The sequence below is a fragment of the Plecotus auritus genome, assembly GCF_963455305.1.
Source record: "Plecotus auritus genome assembly, chromosome: 10".
Lineage (NCBI taxonomy): Eukaryota > Metazoa > Chordata > Mammalia > Chiroptera > Vespertilionidae > Plecotus > Plecotus auritus.
Genome location: NC_137785.1, coordinates 59120677 through 59139548, shown reverse-complemented (window position 1 = coordinate 59139548; position 18872 = coordinate 59120677). Strand labels below are relative to the sequence as shown.

At 68.4% G+C, this 18872-nt stretch overlaps 1 protein-coding gene across 3 annotated transcripts in view; it reads left to right on the top strand.

Moving 5' to 3' along the window:
* The window catches only part of ADCY7 (adenylate cyclase 7), a gene marked incomplete at its 3' end in the record, with an annotated part of 31228 nt that extends 13672 nt beyond the window's left edge, over nucleotides 1–17556 (top strand). The window contains exons 2-26 of one of the 3 annotated variants that reach the window (XM_080645172.1): nucleotides 525–958; nucleotides 1062–1265; nucleotides 1826–1987; nucleotides 3251–3400; nucleotides 4252–4400; nucleotides 5001–5112; nucleotides 5215–5342; nucleotides 5743–5901; nucleotides 6120–6252; nucleotides 7519–7710; nucleotides 8000–8034; nucleotides 8168–8251; nucleotides 8877–8949; nucleotides 9199–9296; nucleotides 10375–10459; nucleotides 10609–10734; nucleotides 11968–12066; nucleotides 12782–12975; nucleotides 14531–14621; nucleotides 14857–15012; nucleotides 15580–15726; nucleotides 16215–16319; nucleotides 16608–16722; nucleotides 17112–17236; nucleotides 17410–17556. In XM_080645172.1, coding sequence (XP_080501298.1) covers nucleotides 725–958; nucleotides 1062–1265; nucleotides 1826–1987; nucleotides 3251–3400; nucleotides 4252–4400; nucleotides 5001–5112; nucleotides 5215–5342; nucleotides 5743–5901; nucleotides 6120–6252; nucleotides 7519–7710; nucleotides 8000–8034; nucleotides 8168–8251; nucleotides 8877–8949; nucleotides 9199–9296; nucleotides 10375–10459; nucleotides 10609–10734; nucleotides 11968–12066; nucleotides 12782–12975; nucleotides 14531–14621; nucleotides 14857–15012; nucleotides 15580–15726; nucleotides 16215–16319; nucleotides 16608–16722; nucleotides 17112–17236; nucleotides 17410–17556 — 3303 coding nt within the window. In that variant the 5' untranslated portion in view covers nucleotides 525–724. Of the gene's footprint in view, nucleotides 1–524; nucleotides 959–1061; nucleotides 1266–1825; nucleotides 1988–3250; nucleotides 3401–4251; nucleotides 4401–5000; nucleotides 5343–5742; nucleotides 5902–6119; nucleotides 6253–7518; nucleotides 7711–7999; nucleotides 8035–8167; nucleotides 8252–8876; nucleotides 8950–9198; nucleotides 9297–10374; nucleotides 10460–10608; nucleotides 10735–11967; nucleotides 12067–12781; nucleotides 12976–14530; nucleotides 14622–14856; nucleotides 15013–15579; nucleotides 15727–16214; nucleotides 16320–16607; nucleotides 16723–17111; nucleotides 17237–17409 lie in introns of those variants that run through there. The other 2 variants (XM_080645173.1, XM_080645171.1) reach the window with 2 other exon arrangements.
* Nucleotides 17557–18872: the final 1316 nt, after the last annotated feature.

Genomic DNA, 18872 nt, shown 5'->3' with positions numbered 1-18872 from the left:
TGTGAGTGTCTGTGTGTCTATCTGTGTGTGTCTGTGAGTGTGTGGTTTGCAGGGGGATGGAGCCACCATGGGATGGGAGTGAGCGTTTCTCAGGGTTTGGGGTTCGGGGTTGCTCAGCCTGGCACCCACGACGCACTGGCCTTGGCCCGGCCCGGGCGGCAGGCGTTGCTGCGTGTAGCTGGCCGCTGGTTCAGTCCCGGGCTGCCGCTGCCGGAGGGAGCTCGGCGGGGAAGCCTCCTGGCTCTATGCTCAGCCCCTGAGCCACGCCGGCCAGGCTGGGGCTGAATGTTTAATGTCATTTTAATCAACTTTAATTTTTAAGAGCCGTGTGTGACTGGTGACGGCTGTACCCCACAGAGCGGTTCTAGGGAACCCTTTGACCGTGGGGTGTGCAAAGCTTTAAACAGGACTTGGAGTTAGGTCCAGGCTAAGGCTGATAAATAGACCCAGGCTGAGGCCTGGCCCTGCTGTCCCGATGCCAGCCCTCCCTGACGTGGCCTCCGGGTCACTGTGTGTGTCTGCAGAGCTGAGGAGCCGTGAGTCTGGTCAGCCTGACCTGGATGCCAAGGAAGATGCCAGAATCGCCATGACCGAGGCCTGGCGTGGAGCAGCAGGCACCGCAGTGCCCATGGATTTGCAGGCCGAGGGGCCCCCTCCCCCGCCCCACCTGCCGGGCTCGCGGAGGCCAGAGGCCTAGGCCCGCAGGGAGGGTGTCGGCACCCAGATGCCCTCCAGGCTGTGGGCTCTCCTGAGTGGGCTTCCCGGGCAGGTGTGCCCAGGGCGGAGCATGCCGGCCAAGGGGCGCTACTTCCTCAATGAGGGCGAGGAGGGCCCGGACCAGGATGCCCTGTATGAGAAGTACCGCCTCACCAGCCAGCACGGGCCGCTGCTGCTCACGCTCCTGCTGGTGGTCATCGCGGCCTGCATCGCCCTCATCGTCATCACGTTCAGCTACGGGGTGAGTGAGGCAGGTGGACAGGCTAGCCTGGCAGGCTTCCTGGAGGAGGCGGCGCCCACTGGGGAAGCCGTGACACGTCCGTGTGTGTGTGTGCCACGCCCAGGACCTCTCCGAACAGCAGGCCGTCGTGGGGACGGCGTTCCTGGCGCTCGCCGTGTTCGTGGTGCTGTACGTGCTGGTGTACGTGGAGTGCCTGGTCCGGCGGTGGCTCCGGGCCTCGGCGCTGCTCATCTGGGCCTGCCTGGTGACGCTGGGCTACGTGCTGGTGTTCGACGCGTGGACGAAGGCGGCCTGTGCGTGGGAGCAGGTACGAGGCAGGGCCCCGGCGCCCCTGGGGGCTGGGCGCCATTCCCCGCTGTGCCGTCTCTGGATCAGGTCCCTGTGGAGGCCGGATGGACCAGCGTTGGGGGGTTGGCCCCGGCCCGTCCCGCTCCCAGGGCTGTGGTTCGGTGACTTGGGCCCTGGGCTGACCCGGGCCTGTCAGTTCTCTGCCCGATGGGGTGGATGGAGGTGGGGGGCACGTCCGCTGGGCTGTCTGTCTGGGCCCTTCTGGGTGCACCCGCACTGGGTGGGAAGTAACACATGTCCAGCTCAGAAAAGCAAAAGGTGCGGACGGCTCAGGTGCCAGGAAAGACTGAGGGTGGTCCCGGGGGCCCTGCAGGGGCCGCACCCCACTCCTCTCCGCCCTGCTTCCTCTGTGTCATTCACCCGGGCAGGCCGTGCCCAGGTCGGGCAGAGATGGCCTCGGGGCCGCCCCACACCGGCTGGGTCTGGGCTGTGTCCTGGGTGGGTGGTTGGGTGGGTGGGTGGGTGGGTGCGTGGGTGGGTGGGGGGGCCCGGTGCCGGCACTCACCGTGTCCCGTGCAGGTGCCCTTCTTCCTGTTCACCGTCTTCGTGGCGTACACGCTGCTGCCCTTCACCATGCGGGGGGCCGTCGCGGCCGGGGTCGTCTCCAGCGTGTCCCACCTCCTGGTGCTTGGCACGCTGATGGGGGTCTCCTCGTCACCCAGCGTCGGGGTGTGGCTGCAGGTGAGGGGCTCTGGGGGTCAGGGTGGGGTGCAGGTGAGGGGCTCCGGGGCTCAGGGTGGGGTGCAGGTGAGGGGCTCTGGGGCTCAGGGTGGGGTGCAGGTGAGGGGCTCTGGGGGTCTGGGTGGGGTGCAGGTGAAGGGCTCTGGGGGTCTGGGTGGGGTGCAGGTGAGGGGCTCTGGGGGTCTGGGTGGGGTGCAGGTGAAGGGCTCTGGGGGTCTGGGTGGGGTGCAGGTGAGGGGCTCTGGGGGTCTGGGTGGGGTGCAGGTGAAGGGCTCTGGGGCTCAGGGTGGGGTGCAGGTGAAGGGCTCTGGGGGTCTGGGTGGGGTGCAGGTGAGGGGCTCTGGGGCTCAGGGTGGGGTGCAGGTGAAGGGCTCTGGGGGTCTGGGTGGGGTGCAGGTGAGGGGCTCTGGGGGTCAGGGTGGGGTGCAGATAGGGATTCTCGGGGTCTGGGTGGGGTGCAGGTGAGGGGCTCTGGGGGTCAGGGTGGGGTACAGGTGAGGGGCTCCGGGGGCCTGGGTGGGGGCTGTGGTTTGGGTTGAGGGCAGCCAGGCCCATGGGGCGAGTTGGTCCGAAGCCTGGACCCCTGTTTGCAGCCCGCTGGCCTCAGGGCAGGCTCTCTGGAAGCCCGACTCCTGGTACCCAGAGGCTCAGCTCCTCACCAGGTCCTGGCCCTTTTCTGGGTGCAGGGCACTGTCCTGGGGTGAAGCGTGTTCCTGGGTGTCCCCGCAGGCTGGGGCATCCCTGGGCATGCTGTCCTGTCTTGTGCTGAGGGAGTGGCTTAGTCTCCCTCAGTGGTGCCTGTGCATGCGCTTTCCTCCTGGGTCTGGCGCCTGCTCCGGGCGGAGGCGGGAGCTCTGGGCAGCCGGGAGCGGGGGGGGGGGGGGGGGGGGGGGAGCGGGGGGGGGGGGGGCGCTGTGCCTTCGGGGACAGGGAGGGGCCTGAGCCCTGGGACGGCCATCCTGCTTCCCAGAACTCACTGGCTCCCCCGTCTCTGGAGTCCGGCTCTTCTGGACCAGGGAGGGGCTGGCGGGGCCGAGCCGACCTGAGCCCTGGTCCTGTGGTTATAGCGGCTCCCAGGGGACCAGCCCCTGCCTGGGCCTCAGTTTCCCTGCCTGCCCAGGAAGGGGCAGCCTGAGCCTGAGCGGGTTGGAGGTCGGGGGACGGGCGGGGGCGCCATCGCCGGCTCAGCAAGGGGGACAGCACCCCAGGGGCAGGGGCAGGGGCAGGGCCAGGCCACACCCTGAGCCGTGTCCGCCGCCTCAGCTGCTGGCCAACGCGGTCGTCTTCCTGTGCGGGAACCTGGCGGGCGCCTTCCACAAGCACCAGATGCAGGGCGCCGCCCGCGAGCTCTTCACCTACACCGTCAAGTGCATCCAGATCCGCCGCAAGCTGCGCATCGAGAAACGCCAGCAGGTGGGTGCGCCCCCCCCCCCCCGGAGCCCCAGCCCGGCCCAGGCCCCGTGCCCTTCTCGGTGGGCAGCAGGCGCCCCTGGAGCCGCGGGTGTGCAGGGGCCACGTGGCCAGACACCCGTGCCGGCTGACCCCGGGGCTGCTGGGGACACGCGGGGATGTGTGCCCGGCTGGGCTGGTGGCAGGACGTAGGCCAGAGGTGGAGCGGTGATGGGCAGAGCAGAAAGGAGAGACGTGGAGGGAGAGCCTGGGGTCTGACGTCACCCCGCTGTCCCCCTCCGTCCCCCCCCGTCCCCCCACCTGTCCCCTCTCCGTCCCCCCGCCTGTCCCCTCTCCGTCCCCCCGCCTGTCCCCTCTCCGTCCCCCCGCCTGTCCCCTCTCCATCCCCCCGCCTGTCCCCCCTCCATCCCCCTCCATCCCCCTCCATCACCCTGCCTGTCCCCTGCCTGTCCCCCCTCCATCCCCCTCCATCCCCCCACCTGTCCCCCTGCCTGTCCCCTGCCTGTCCCCCCTCCATCCCCCTCCGTCCCCCCACCTGTCCCCCTGCCTGTCCCCTGCCTGTCCCCCCTCCATCCCCCTCCGTCCCCCAACCTGTCCCCCCTCCGTCCCCCTCCGTCCCCCTCTGTCCCCCTCCGTCCCCCCTCCGTCCCCCCACCTGTCCCCCTGCCTGTCCCCCCTCCGTCCCCTCACCTGTCCCCCTGCCTGTCCCCCCTCCGTCCCCCTCCGTCCCCCCTCCGTCCCCCTCCGTCCCCCCTCCATCCCCCTCCGTCCCCCAACCTGTCCCCCCTCCGTCCCCCTCCGTCCCCCTCCGTCCCCCTCCGTCCCCCTCCGTCCCCCTCCGTCCCCGTGTCCAGGAGAACCTGCTGCTGTCGGTGCTCCCGGCCCACATCTCCATGGGCATGAAGCTGACCATCATCGAGCGGCTCAAGGAGTGCGGGGACCGCCGCTACATGCCCGACAACAACTTCCACAGCCTCTACGTCAAGCGGCACCAGAATGTCAGGTGGGCGGCCGGCCGGCCTGTGTGCGGCGTCTCCTGGGGAGGCCTCCCACCCCCTGCCCCCCGCCTCCCGCCTCCCGCCTCCCGCCCCCCGCCCCCCGCCTCCCGCCTCCCGCCTCCCGCCCCCCGCCCCCCGCCTTCCGCCTCCCGCCCCCCGCCCCCCGCCTCCCGCCTCCCACCTGGGCTGTGGACGGCCCAGAACTCAGACTTCGCAGCTGGGGGGTCTGGTGCCAACTGGGGCTCTGGCTCCCCAGGCGGTCTCCATCCCTGAGCCTCCGTGTGCTCATCTGGAGGATGGGGGTCTCGGGAGGGGAGAGTGAGGCGGAGCTCACGGGCCTTTAGCTCTGAAGTCTGCCCAGGTGAGCGGGGGCACCGTCCCTCCCGCAGCCAGGCTGGGCGGGATGGCCGGGAGCCCTGCACACTCCGGGGTCTGCTTTGAAGTGAGGCCTCGGGAGCTTTGACTTGACGGCCGGCCGGAGCGCCTCTCCGTCCCTATGGGGGCTGCGGGCGCAGGGGTGGCGGGGCGCTGGAGGCCCCGTGTCCCTGTGGCCCTGTCCGGCACGGCTGCCTCTGACCCTCTGCCGCCCCCCCCCCGTCCCCCAGCATTCTCTACGCCGACATCGTGGGCTTCACGCGGCTGGCCAGCGACTGCTCCCCCAAAGAGCTGGTGGTGATGCTGAACGAGCTGTTCGGGAAGTTTGACCAGATCGCCAAGGTCAGCCGCCGCCCCTCGGCAACGGGGGGTCAGGAGGGGGTGGGAGGCGATGGCCTGTGCGACCCGGGCCCCCCGCCGACCCGCCTCCCCCTCGCCCCGCAGGCCAACGAGTGCATGCGCATCAAGATCCTGGGGGACTGCTACTACTGCGTGTCCGGCCTGCCCGTGTCCCTGCCCACCCACGCCCGCAACTGTGTGAAGATGGGGCTGGACATGTGTGAGGCCATCAAGTAGGTACCGCGGGCAGGTCTGGGGCCCAGGGCCGGTCCCTGCGACGGTCTCCTGCCTCCCAGGGCACGGTGGGGAACGCACTGTCCCCATTTTGCAGATGAGAAAGCTGAGGCTCGGGGGCAGGTGGCGAGCCTGGATTGCTCAGCCGCCTGTTTGGGGTCCCCTCACTGGGCCTCTGAGTGTCAGGAGCTCCGGGCTGGGGCGTGAGGGTGGGCAGCTGGGCTCCTCCCCCCGAGGGCAGGCTGGGCAGCTGGAGGCGCTCACGGCCCCATCAGGCCGAGAACATTCTCCGGGAACTGCGCCTCCCCTGTTCCTCCCCCCGCCCCCAGGCCACACCCCACACTGGGACCCCGAGCCGGCCCTCGGGTGAGGTGAGGTGACCCTCCTGTTCTGCCCCAGGCAGGTGCGGGAGGCCACGGGCGTGGACATCAGCATGCGTGTGGGCATACACTCGGGGAACGTGCTGTGTGGTGTCATCGGGCTGCGCAAGTGGCAGTACGACGTGTGGTCCCATGACGTGTCCCTCGCCAACAGGATGGAGGCGGCTGGGGTTCCCGGGTGAGGCCCCCGGACAGCTCTGAGCTCCTGACAGTGGACTGGGGTTGTAGGCGGGGGAGAGGGGGGTCAGAGGCGGATCATTGAGCTCGCGGGGAGCAGGGGGGGCGGGCAGGGAGCCGGCTGGGCTCCGGGCTGCCCGGCTCTGGCTGCTGTGCACCCTCGGGTGGAGCCGGCCCGCTCTGGGCCCTGCTGCGCCATCTGACTTGGGTCTTGTGCAGCCGGGTGCACATCACAGCGGCCACCCTGAGCCACCTGGACAAGGCGTACGAGGTGGAGGACGGGCACGGGCAGCAGCGGGACCCCTACCTGAAGGAGATGAACATCCAAACCTACCTGGTCATCGACCCCCGGGTACACGGCTCGGAGGCAGCGGCGGGGGGGGGGGGGGGGGGGGCGGGGCCCACACCCGGGGAAGGTGCCCTGGAAGGAGAGCGGGGGAGAGGCCTGTGGGTGGGAGTGAGCTCCCATCACTGGGTATGGTCTACCGTGGTCGGCAAACTGCGGCTCACAAGCCACATGCGGCTCTTTGGCCCCTTGAGTGTGGCTCTTCCACAAAATACCACGGCCTGGGCGAGTCTATTTTGAAGAAGTAGCGTTAGAAGAAGTTTAAGTTTAAAAAATTTGCCTCTCAAGAGACAATTTCAATCGTTGTCCTGTGGATATTTGGCTCTGTGGACGAATGAGTTTGCCGACCACTGCTGTAAGGCGTTACCCTTACCCAGAAGTTTTGACTTCAGGTTAAAGACATTAATACATTATTAAAATGTTTTTTAAGTGTTTTTCCCTAAGGCAGTGGTTGGCAAACTCAGTCAACAGAGCGGCAAACCGTGGCTCGCAAGCCGCAGTTTGCCGACCACTGGTCTGGGCCCCAAGTAACGCCTTCCCTGGGCCTCAGCGCTCTCCTCCATGAAGTGGGAATAACAGGGGCCCACCCCCGAGGACAAACCCGGGGAAATAAGTCACTGGGAGTTTGTTTTCCATGCGGCCGTCACTAATCCCTGGGTTTCCAAAGGACACGTTTGAAAGCCACGCTTTGGATGAGACGCAGGAAAGCAGGGGATGGCCAGGGGGCTGCGGGGCCAGGGGGCTGCGGGGCGGGGGGGGGGGGCTGCGGGGCCGGGGGGCTGCGGGGCCAGGGGGCTGCGGGGCCAGGGGGCTGCGGGGCCGGCCTCCACGTGTCCGGACTCTGCCCCGCGGAGTCGGCCGGGTCAGCGATGCCACCACTTTCATCAGGACCCCGTGGAGGGGGCCCTCGGGCTGCTCCCGGCCTGCCCCGCGCCATTCTTCCCGCCCTGGGAGGCCAGCTTATCCCCTTGTTGCTGGTGAATCATCCTTGGGGCGCGCTCAAGAATGTCGGCCACGCAGGCTCTTCGCGCTCCCTCATTCTGGCCTTGGCCGTCCTCAGGGCTGGCCCGACTGCCCAGAGCCTCTCCAGCCCCTGCTCCCCTCCCCCTCCCCCACTTCAACCCTCCCCCACCCCCCTCCCCCACCCGGCCGCAGCTGCTGGTGTGCAGGGGCCACGAGTGTTCAGTGAGAGCGTCTCCTGCCGCTGGGGCAGCTGTGCCTCGCGGGGCTGAAGCCAGGGGTGGGACCAGCGGCTCTGTGTCCCCCCCGCAGAGCCAGCAGCCGCCCCCACCCAGCCAGCACCTCCCCAAGCCCAAGGGGGACGCGGCCCTGAAGATGCGGGCCTCCTTGCGCATGACCCGCTACCTGGAGTCCTGGGGCGCCCAGCGGCCCTTCGCCCACCTCAACCACCGAGAGAGCGTGAGCAGCAGCGAGACCCCTGTCCCCAACGGCCGGCGGCCCAAGGTAGGACCCGTCCTCCCGGGGAGCTGGGGACCGGGATGCCCCTCGAAGGGCGCAGCAGAGCCCGGCCCTCACCTTCTCCCCCGGTGAAAGGGGTGCGGTGGCGGCCCTGCTCCCTCCCGGGGACGTGAAGGCGCGTGGAGGGTGCGCCGGGCGGCCGGGCTGTCTGCGCCCTCCTCGTTCCCCAGCCGAGTCCAGTTTGGTCCAGAGGTGGCCCCACACCTGCCCGTGTGTCCGAGGCAATAGGCTGAGACCCGGGATGGAGACTGACAGCCTCTCCCCCTCCTTCCAGGCCATTCCGCTAAGGCGCCACCGCACCCCCGACAGGTAGGTGTGCCGGCCCCTCCCCGTCCCAGCGGCCGGCCTTCCTGCCGAGCCCCGCCCAGTCACCTCCTCCAGGCAGGCTGCCCTGACCTCTGCAGGTCCCGGTGGTGATGCCTGGGTGTGTGTCTGATTCCAGAAGTGCGTCCCCCAAGGGGCGGTCGGAGGACGACTCCTACGATGACGAGATGCTGTCAGCCATTGAGGGGCTCAGCTCCACGAGGTGAGGGGCCTAGATCTCTGCGTGCCCCGCTCCCGCGAATGGGCTCCCCATGTGGTCAGGGCCCCCAATGTGGCCTGGGCCCCGCATGTGGCCTGGGCCCCCCATGTGACCAGGGCCCCCCATGTGCCCAGAGCCCCCCATGTGCCCACATTCCCCCATGTGGCCAGGGTCCCCTGTGTGGCCAGGGCCCCCCATGTGCCCAGGGCCCCCCATGTGCCCAGGTTCCCCCACGTGGCCAGGGTCCCCCACGTGGCCAGGGTCCCCCACGTGGCCTGGGCCCCCCATGTGCCCAGGTTCCCCCATGTGGCCAGGGCCCCCCATGTGCCCAGGTTCCCCCATGTGGCCAGGGCCCCCCGTGTGCCCACATTCCCCCATGTGGCCAGGTTCCCCATGTGGCCAGGTTCCCCCATGTGGCCAGGGCCCCCCATGTGCCCAGAGCCCCCCATGTGGCCAGAGCCCCCCATGTGCCCAGAGCCCCCCATGTGGCCCAGCTCCAGTCATGTCCTAGGAGCTCCTTCCCTTCCCTGGTGGTGCCCCCTGAGAGTGGGCCCTGCCCCCTGGCCATCCCTCCCCCGGGGGGGGCCCTCCCACTCCCCACGTCTCACTGCCCTTCCTGCCACCGCAGGCCCTGCTGCTCCCAGTCTGACGACTTCCACACCTTCGGGCCCATCTTCCTGGAGAAGGGCTTCGAGCGAGAGGTGAGCGCCTGGCCGTCCCGGGAGGGGCCTTGGGCCCTGGCTGTTCAGGGACGTGGAGATCGAGTGGGGGAGCTGGGGTGGGGAGGGGCAGGGTCCCCTCTAAACACCCAATGGAGACCAGGGAGAGTTGACCGTCAAGGAGGGTGAGGGGCGTTAAGGTAACGAGCTGGAGTCGGCCGAAGGGGTCAGGGCATGTGGCCCTGCGGGTTCTCCGCTGTGGGGCCACCCTCAGCCTCTCTGTGCCCCCAGTACCGCCTGGCGCCCATCCCCCGGGTCCGCCACTACTTCGCCTGTGCCAGCCTCGTCTTCGTCTGCATCCTGCTGGTCCACGTCCTGCTCATGCCCAGGTCAGTCGGGGTGGGCAGGACGGTCAGCCCACCGGGGTCAGGCGGGGTCGGCGGCCGGCAGGGGTGTGGCACCCGGCAGGGGTGGGGTGGCTGTGAAGAGCTCAGGAGGCCTCCGTGGCGTCCCCACACCTGGAGTTCCCGGCCCCTAGTTTTTGCTTCAACTGAACGGGCTGCTCCCTGGAGCCTGAGCCCCAGCCTCCCAGCTCCCAGACGCCTCTCGCCCTTGAAGCCTGCTGTCCGCACGGCCGGGGCATCTCCGCGTGGGCCTCCTGCCTGGGTGCTGGCCCGCCCGCCCTCCCTCTGAGCTGTGGGACACGGAGGCTCAGAGGCGGGGGTCATGCCTTATCCAGGGTGCGCACCACCAGAGGCATGCCTCTGCCTCACGGCCCTCTGTGGCGGGGGGGGGGGGGGCAGGGTGGGGGTGAGGTCACAGGGAGGGAGGGGGGTCAGCCCCTTGCTGGTTGGAGGGCGGTTAGGCCTCGGTGCAGGGCATCGTGTTCAGGGCACGCTCACTAACACCAGACGGAGCTTCCGGACCAGGCCCCAGGTTCCCGACGCGAAGTCACTCATTTAAAAAATCTATTTGTATTGATTTCAGAGAGGAAGGGAGAGAGAGAGAAACATCAGTGACGAGAGAGAGAAGAATCGATCGGCTGCCTCCTGCACGCCCCCTCTTGGGGATGGAGCCCACAACCCGGGCCTGTGCCGTGACCAGAAATCAGCCGTGACCTCCTGGCTCACAGGTCGCTGCTCAGCCACGGAGCCACGCCTGAGCTCTCCCTCCCCATGCCCCTGGTGCAGACGGGGGGCCTGAGCTTGCTGTCGGGCGTCTGGTCTGAGATGTGGGGAGTGGGAGGGCCCCCCTGGGGGAAGGGATGCCCTGGTGCTGTCGGCACGGCAGCTGGACACGGGGTCAGAGGGCACTGGGCTGAGTATAGAAGAGCAGTTTGGGGGCGAGGGGCGGGCAGGAGGCGGCCGTGCGCCCGAGGACTGGGGTGCTGGGAGATGGGGGAGCGTGTCGGAGGCTTAGCCCTGCGCAGATGCTCCCCCAGAACTTAGGCGTGTCCCTCCTCTGCAGGACGGTGGCTCTGGGCGTGTCCTTCGGGCTGGTGGCCTGCGTGCTGGGGCTGGTGCTGGGCCTGTGCTTCGCTGACGAGTTGCTGGTGAGTGGGGAGCCCCTGACCCAGCCCTGTGGGGGCTCATGGGTGTCCGGGCTGAGGAGGTGGAACCCCCCCCCCCGCCTCCCCCAAAGCCTCAGGCAGGGTCCCCGCTGTCCGGGGCTGCAGTGGGTGACGTGAGCCTGTGCCCCCAGCGGTGCTGCCCGGCCTGGACGGGGCTCCGGGCCGCCTCCGAGAGGGTGGAGACCCACCCGCTGCTGCGCGTGGCCCTGGCCGTGCTCACCGTGGGCAGCCTGCTCACCATCGCCGTCGTCAACATGGTGCGTTCTGGTGCCGGGGGGGGGGGGGGGGGGCGGGGACGGGCCCCGGCGAGGACCCTGTGCCCGCCGCCTGGTGGCGGGAGCCAGGCCTGAGCCTGGGCACCTCCCACTTCTGGACTCCTAGAGTTTTGTGGCCTCAAAGCTACCCGTGGCCGGGCCTGGGGTTCCGTGGCAGGGAGAGCTCCTCCCCCCCAGTCTCCTGTCCGGGGCCCCAGGGAGCTCGTGGGGCCAGCCCCACAGGAGGTGCCCTGAAGCACGGGGTCCCAGACACCGTGTTCTTTCTGCCCGGCCCCCGAGGAGACCCGTCTCACCCTCGGGGACACTGGGGAGCCATCCTGGGCTCCAGCTGGGAGGACGTGGGGCCCCTGCCTCTCGGGCCATGCTCCGTGTCCATGTCCATGTCCCTACATCTTTCAGGCCCCACACCTCGTCAGGGTGTTCCCCACTCCACGCCCCTGTCCCCACTCCACGCCCCTGTCCCCACTCCACGCCCCTGTCCCCACCTCCGGGCCCCTGACCCCACCTCCGTGCCCCTGACCCCACCTCCGTGCCCCTGTCCCCATCTCCGTGCCCCTGACCCCACTCCGTGCCCCTGACCCCATCTCCGTGCCCCTGACCCCACTCCGTGCCCCTGTCCCCATCTCCGTGCCCCTGACCCCACTCCGTGCCCCTGACCCCACCTCCGTGCCCCTGACCCCACCTCCGTGCCCCTGACCCCACTCCGTGCCCCTGACCCCACTCCGTGCCCCTGACCCCACTCCGTGCCCCTGACCCCACCTCTGTGACCCTGACCCCACCTCTGTGCCCCTGACCCCACCTCCGGGCCCCTGACCCCACTCCGTGCCCCTGACCCCACCTCCGTGACCCTGACCCCACCTCCGTGACCCTGACCCCACTCCGTGCCCCTGACCCCACCTCCGTGCCCCTGACCCCACTCCGTGCCCCTGACCCCACCTCCGTGACCCTGACCCCACCTCTGTGACCCTGACCCCACCTCCGGGCCCCTGACCCCACCTCCGGGCCCCTGACCCCACCTCCGGGCCCCTGACCCCACCTCCGTGCCCCTGACCCCACCTCTGTGACCCTGACCCGGTAGACTCTGACACAGAGCTGGGCCTGGCGGGATGTGCCGTGATGCTGGCAGAGGCCTGGGGCCCAGCCCCGCTCGGCCTGGCAGGTGCTGGAGTCCCAGGCCCCGACCACCCGTCACGGGACGTGTTCTCTTTCCTGCAGCCCTTGCTGCCCTCCCCAGCCCTGGGGCTGCCTGCTGGGAACCAGACCAGCCTGAGGGCCGGGAGCAGCAGGGAGAGGACCCCTTGCGAGCTCCTCCCGGTGAGTGCGCCGCCCTGGCCCGCCCGAGTCCCCAGGGTGTGGGCGAGTGGAGCCCAGCCTCCCCCCGGAGAGGTGGAGAGGGCCCCCCGAGGCGGGGCTGGCGACCATAGGAGTCTGGGTGTGGGTGCGCTTGGTCCAGACGCGTGGGTGGGTTTGCTCCAGCTCAGGGTGAGGGGTTTGGTCTTTGTTCTGGGGGCAGCGGGGAGCCACAGCCTGCTCTTGAGCAGGAGAGTGAGGTGCGCAGAGATGCTCTGTGGGAAGGACAAGCTCACGCCAAACTCAAGGCAGGGAGGCTATTCAGGCATGTGTGTGCCCTGCCCCTGTCCTTCCTCCTGCCCTGCCCTGTCCCTGCCCTGTCCCTGCCCTGTCCCTGCCCTGCTCCTGCCCCGCCCCTGCCCGTCCTTCCCCCTGCCCTGCCCTGCCCCGTCCCTGCCCTGTCCCTGCCCTGCCCTGCCCACGTCACATCTGCACGCCACCAGCGTTCCCATGACATTGTTTTCCTCTGAGCCCGCTGCCCTGAGTGGAAGTGAAGGTGCAGGAAACAGCACAGGAAGCTAGACTCCGCCGCCGGCCCCTCGTTAGGGCGTCAGGGAGGCACGAGGGCGATGCTGAGACACACGGCTCTCCACGGGGCCCCTCCCTTGGGTGACGGCTGGTCCAGGGGGTGTCCCTCGGAGACGGGAGACGGTGGGTGACCAGCACCCCGTCCCCCCAGTATCACACCTGCAGCTGCATCCTGGCCTTCGTCGCCTGCTCCGTCTTCCTGAGGATGAGCCTGGAGCTGAAGGTGGCGCTGCTGACGGCGGCCCTGGTGGCCTACCTGGCGCTCTTCCACCTCTCCCTGTGCGCGCAGTGGGACTGCTGCGGGCCCGGCCTGCGCAACCGCACCCAGACCAACGCCACCCTCAGGTGCGGCCCGGCCCTGCCCGTCGTGATGGGCCCATGGTGTCCCGTGCCTGGCGTGTCAGACTGAGCCCCGTCGGCGGGCACTGCGGGGGACGGCGTGGTTTCCGTCACAGGAAGGCAGTGAGGGCTCCAGGTCTGCGCACGCCCAGCTGCGGGGCTGGCCGGCCGGTTCTCTGGGAGCGTCCCTGGTCTCCCGGGCCACGGGGGGTCCTGTCTGTGGGCCAGTTTGGGGTGGGAGGCTTCAGCCAGAGTGTTCTAGAAAGAGCCCTGTGTCTGCTGCTCCCAGACAGGGTGGTCACCTGTGGCCGGGGGGCAGGTGTGCGTGGTCCTGACAGGTGTGACCTGTGGCCGGGGGCAGGTGTGCGTGGTCCTGACAGGTGTGACCTGTGGCCGGGGGCAGGTGTGCGTGGTCCTGACAGGTGTGACCTGTGGCCGGGGGCAGGTGTGTGTGGTCCTGACAGGTGTGACCTGTGGCTCGGGGGCAGGTGTGTGTGGTCCTGACAGGTGTGACCTGTGGCCGGGGGCAGGTGTGTGTGTGGTCCTGACAGTGGTGACCTGTAGCCGGGGGCAGGTGTGTGTGGTCCTGACAGGTGTGACCTGTGGCCGGGGGGCAGGTGTGCGTGGTCCTGACAGGTGTGACCTGTGGCTCGGGGGCAGGTGTGTGTGGTCCTGACAGTGGTGACCTGTGGCCCGGGGCAGGTGTGTGTGTGGTCCTGACAGGTGTGACCTGTGGCCGGGGGCAGGTGTGCGTGGTCCTGACAGGGTGGTCACCTGTGGCCAGGGGCAGGTGTGTGTGGTCCTGACGGGTGACCTGTGGCCGGGGGACAGGTGTGTGTGGTCCTGACAGGTGTGACCTGTGGCCGGGGGCAGGTGTGTGTGTGGTCCTGACAGTGGTGACCTGTGGCCGGGGGCAGGTGTGTGTGGTCCTGACAGGTGTGACCTGTGGCCCGGGGGCAGGTGTGCGTGGTCCTGACAGGTGTGACCTGTGGCCGGGGGCAGGTGTGTGTGTGGTCCTGACAGGTGTGACCTGTGGCCCGGGGGCAGGTGTGCGTGGTCCTGACAGGTGTGACCTGTGGCCGGGGGCAGGTGTGTGTGTGGTCCTGACAGGTGTGACCTGTGGCCGGGGGCAGGTGTGTGTGTGTGTGGTCCTGGGGCTCTGGGCCTAATTGGATTGAGAAGAGGGGCCTGGCTCCCCTCGGACTAGCGGCTGGGACTGTGGACCCAGGACAGGCTGCCCCTGCGGGTTGGCTGGCACCTTCACACCTGCCAGGGCACACGTCCGACCCGCCGGAGCTGGCGCCCCCCTGCCCCCTCGCTGCCGGGCTTCCTGTTCAGACCGGGTGTGGCTCTTCCTTGGCATCTGGGCCTCAGCTCAGATGTCACTCCAGGGAGGCTGACCTCTGACCTACACCCCTTTTCTCCTTTGTCTTGTTCACTGCGCCAGATGACCGGTCTTGGTGGCTCTTCCCGGGTGGCACTGGGGGAGTCTGGGCCCCGCGCCCCTGTGTTTGGGGGGTGAGAGCCGGAAAGGACCCTGCCTCTCCCCTCACTCCCGCAGCTCCCCCGCCTGCTCCTGGTCAGATCTGAAGGCCATGATGAGCTTCTACCTGGTGTTGTTCTACGCCACCCTCATCTCGCTCTCCCGACAGGTGAGCAGGCGGCCGCTGCCACCTCCCGGCTCAGCCGCCCACCTGCCCTCCCCGGGGCGGGCCGGGTGGGCTGGGCCGCCTCAGACCTGGGGCAGATGGTCCTGGGGGAAGCCCTGGTCGGGGACCCGAGAGCCCCCTGGGTCACGTGAGTGCGGTGTTCACCACGATCACAGGGTGGGCCATGCTGCGGGGTGGCGGGGCCGCTCACGGGGCCAGGACCCCGTCCCGTCTGCAGATCGACTATTACAGCCGCCTGGACTGCCTGTGGAAGAAGAAGTTCAAGAAGGAGCACGAGGAGTTTGAGACCATGGAGAGCGTGAACCGCCTGCTGCTGGAGAACGTGCTGCCGGCCCACGTGGCCGCCCACTTCATCGGGGACAAGCTGAACGAGGTGCGCGGGCAGGCCGAGGCGCGCGGGGCGCTGCAGGAGGCGGGCGCTGAGCGTGCTCCCCGCCTGCGGAGTGAGGGCTGATAGTGTTTCCCGGGGTCCTGGCCTCGCTGCGGGGCCTGGGGACAGGGTGAGCTGCTCGCGCAGGACCACGGGCGTGGGTGCAGACCTGGGTGCCTCCCTCCCGGGGCGGTGGCCCACGGTGAGCTGGGGCCCACGGAGCCTGCCAGGCAGGATGTGGTGTGTAACCGACAGTGATGAACGCGGGTGTCACCAGCTCCGTGCCGCCGTGTCAGAGACGGAGCGTCTCCCGGCTGAGACCTCTCCTCGGGGCTCTCGACGCCACTCTGCAGACCCAGGGCATTTAAGAGCAAAGATCAGCCCGAGCCTGACTCTCCCCGACCACCTGACAGAAACTCCCGCTTTTATTTGTATTTTTAAAAAATGTGTTTATTGATTTTAGAGGGGGGGGGTAGGGAGAGGGAGAGCCCCCCACTGTGGATCAAGCCCGCGCCCAGCTCCCCCGGCTGCAAGGCCGGGAGGTGGCCACAGGCCCGCTTCTCCCCCCAGGACTGGTACCATCAGTCCTACGACTGCGTCTGCGTCATGTTCGCCTCGGTGCCCGAGTTCAAAGTGTTCTACACGGAGTGCGACGTCAACAAGGAGGGGCTGGAGTGCCTGCGCCTGCTCAACGAGATCATCGCCGACTTCGACGAGGTGGGCCCCGCCAGGCGGGCGGCAGGGGCCCTGCCCATCTGCAGCGAACCCCGCTCGGAGGGCACCCTCCACGTCGCAGCCCTCCTCGCTGCACTCAGGGTCCGGTGCTCTCTGGCCGGCAGCGGGCTGCCGTTCGATTCCTGTGGGGGATCCCCCGCCAGCCCCCGCGGTTGGCCTGGGTCGGTCGGGCCTGCCTGGGAGCTGGACACAGAACCGCATCCCTGTGGCGCTGTTGCAGAGCTGGCCGCTTGCTCCTTAGCAAGACCAGAGGCCGGACAAGCACTGGAGGGACGGGGACAGGCGGTGTCAGGGCGGACAGACAGGAGCAGGGAGGGAACGCACTTGTCCACAGGGGCGGGCGGGCGGGCGGGCGGGCCAGCCCAGGGTGAGAAACGGCTTGGTCAGAAGGGCCGGGGCCGGGCGGGAGCCGTGCTCTGAGATCTGGGACAGGCCGCTGCAGCTGCCCCAGCCCTGCCTCTGTCCCGCAGCTGCTGCTCAAGCCCAAGTTCAGCAGCGTGGAGAAGATCAAGACCATTGGCAGCACCTACATGGCAGCTGCGGGGCTCAGCGTGCCCTCTGGGCATGAGAACCAGGTACGCCGCGTGTGGTGGCCTCTGGCCCAGCTCCGCGAGGTGCAATTCCAGTCCCAGACCTGCCACCTACAGGGGTCCTCGCCACGCCCTGACCCAGGAGGGAGGGTGGCGAGGGGCAAGTCCGGGGCCCTCTGTGCTGAAGCCCCTGCCCCATCTCTGCCCGCCGACGCGCCCCCCACTCCCGTGGGCCACGTGCCCACACGGTGCAGATCAGGGCGGCTGGCGCGTCCATCTACCCGTCGAGGCGGGAAGACGGGGTGCGGCCAGGCCTGATGGCGCTGTCCCCAGGACCTGGAGCGACAGCACGCCCACATCGGCATCATGGTGGAGTTCAGCATGGCCCTGATGAGCAAGCTGGACGGCATCAACAGGCACTCCTTCAACGCCTTCCGCCTCCGCGTCGGTGAGCCCCAGGCCCTGTCCTCGCCCACCTCCCGGGAAGGGTCCTAGGGGCCCTGCCTTTCCGAGCCTAGCAGTTGGGCGGTTACTTTCCTTGCGCCCCACGGACATGATTACCTTGGAAATGACACATCCCTACGGACAGTGGAGACCCCAGTCAGCAGCTGTAAACAGCTGTAACATCCGCTGAGAACCAGGTTCCTGGCCCGAGCGGTCACTGAGCCACAGACGGTTCGCAGAGCCGCTGCCGGGGAAGAGGTCTCGGGAGCTGCGGTGACGGGGAAGCACCGTCCAGGCCTCCGGTTCGGGCCTCGGTCAGCTGTCCCGGGGCTGTCTGTGGTTGGTGGGCGTTCTGTAGCCTCAATGACCTCGAACTGCGAACGTCCTCTCCAGGCATCAACCACGGGCCCGTGATCGCTGGTGTGATCGGGGCGCGGAAGCCTCAGTACGACATCTGGGGGAACACGGTCAACGTTGCCAGCAGAATGGAGAGCACCGGAGAGCTGGGGAAGATCCAGGTACGGGCTCCTGGGGACCAAGGAGGGAAGCGCTCCAGGTGAGGGGACCTGGCCGCGCACTGGGGCCCAGCCGCCGAGTCCTCGGGGGAACAGGCGCGTTGCTGCTGGCCCGTCTGCCCACCGCCCCCCAGGCGTCCCTCCTGCTTCTGCAGACTGGCTCCTTCCCTTCCCAGGTGACGGAGGAGACGTGCGGCGTCCTCCGGGGCCTCGGCTACTCCTGCGAATGCCGGGGCCTGATCAACGTCAAGGGCAAAGGGGAGCTAAGGACCTACTTTGTCTGCACGGACACTGCCAAGTGCCAGGGGCCCGGGCTGAACTGAGGGCTGCTGGGCGGGGCTGCGCCTCCGCCCCGAAGCGAGCCAAACCCTGGAAGATGCAGCCCGCCAGTCCCCAAGGCCGTCAGAGCGGCTGGCTGCCATCGCCTCCCGACAGATGTGTGGGGGACCCCAGGAGCCTGCCCGAGAGGACTTCCGGGGCACGTGCGCCAGCCCCCCACTTAAGACGACCGCTGGGCCTCCCCACGCCGGGCAGTTGGAACTCCCGTGTGCTGGTGGGGGAACGTCGCCCCCAGCCCCAGGAAAAGGCTCCCGAGTTTCAGCTCCTCGTTGGGGTCCCGGCTGCTGCTGGCATGCTGTGGTCATGACCGAACCCCCCATGGCCAGGAGCCGCACGGGCCCGCTTTCCAGGCAGGAGGACGGAGACAAGTGGCTGGGATGGGCTGGACGCCTTTGCCCCCGCGACCAGCTACGGCTTCTAGATTTCTCAGCCGGCATTCTGGCGAATGGAGCTGGGAAGGGCGTTTCCAAAGTCCGGAAGGTTTCAAGCAGCGGACGCGGGTTACTTGCCGCCTCTGGCACGTGTTTCTTTAAGTGGATGTGTTATCAATGCAGGTTTTATCCTTTTTAATGACTTCTTAGATCTAGACAAGCCTCTTCCCTCCAGTGTATTCTCCGCCTTTTAAACACTGGCACGCAAGCAGGACCAGTCCAGGGTCAGCTCTGGGGCTGCCCCGGCTGTGGGGACGCAGCTCTGCGGAAGGTGCCCCCACTTTGACTCCAGCCTTTCGAGGTTAGGTTGTCAGCCAAGAAGCCTGGAAAGCTAGGCCCAGCCGCCTCCTCAGCCCGCCTGCTGGTGCACGTCAGCGCTGTCCCCTGCACGCTTCGGCAGGAAGGAGTGGGTCTGGGGAGCCCAGCACCTGTGGGACCCTCTCCTGTCCTCTCGCCCGCATACTGACTCTGAGGAGCTTCACTCCAGCCAGGGCACGTGGAGAGGTCCCTGACCTGGTTGCGGAGATGTTCTTGTTCTGACCGAATGAACCAGGGCAAGTGCAAAAGGCACCTAGAGCTTCGACTCGCACAGAACCCTGAGTCCAGCCAGGCTCCACGGGGCGAGAACCAGCCTGCCGCTCCTCATTCTGCACTGCCACCTGAGCAGAGCCGCTGGACCTGATGCAGGCGATTGGCTACTGTAGGGACCCCCGGATCTAATGCAGGCGATTCACTGCTGCAGGGACCCCTGGATCTAATGCAGGTGACGTCACTACCACAGGGACCCCCGGATCTAATGCAGGTGACGTCACTACCGCAGGGACTCCCGGATCTAATGCAGGTGACGTCACTACCACAGGGACCCCTGG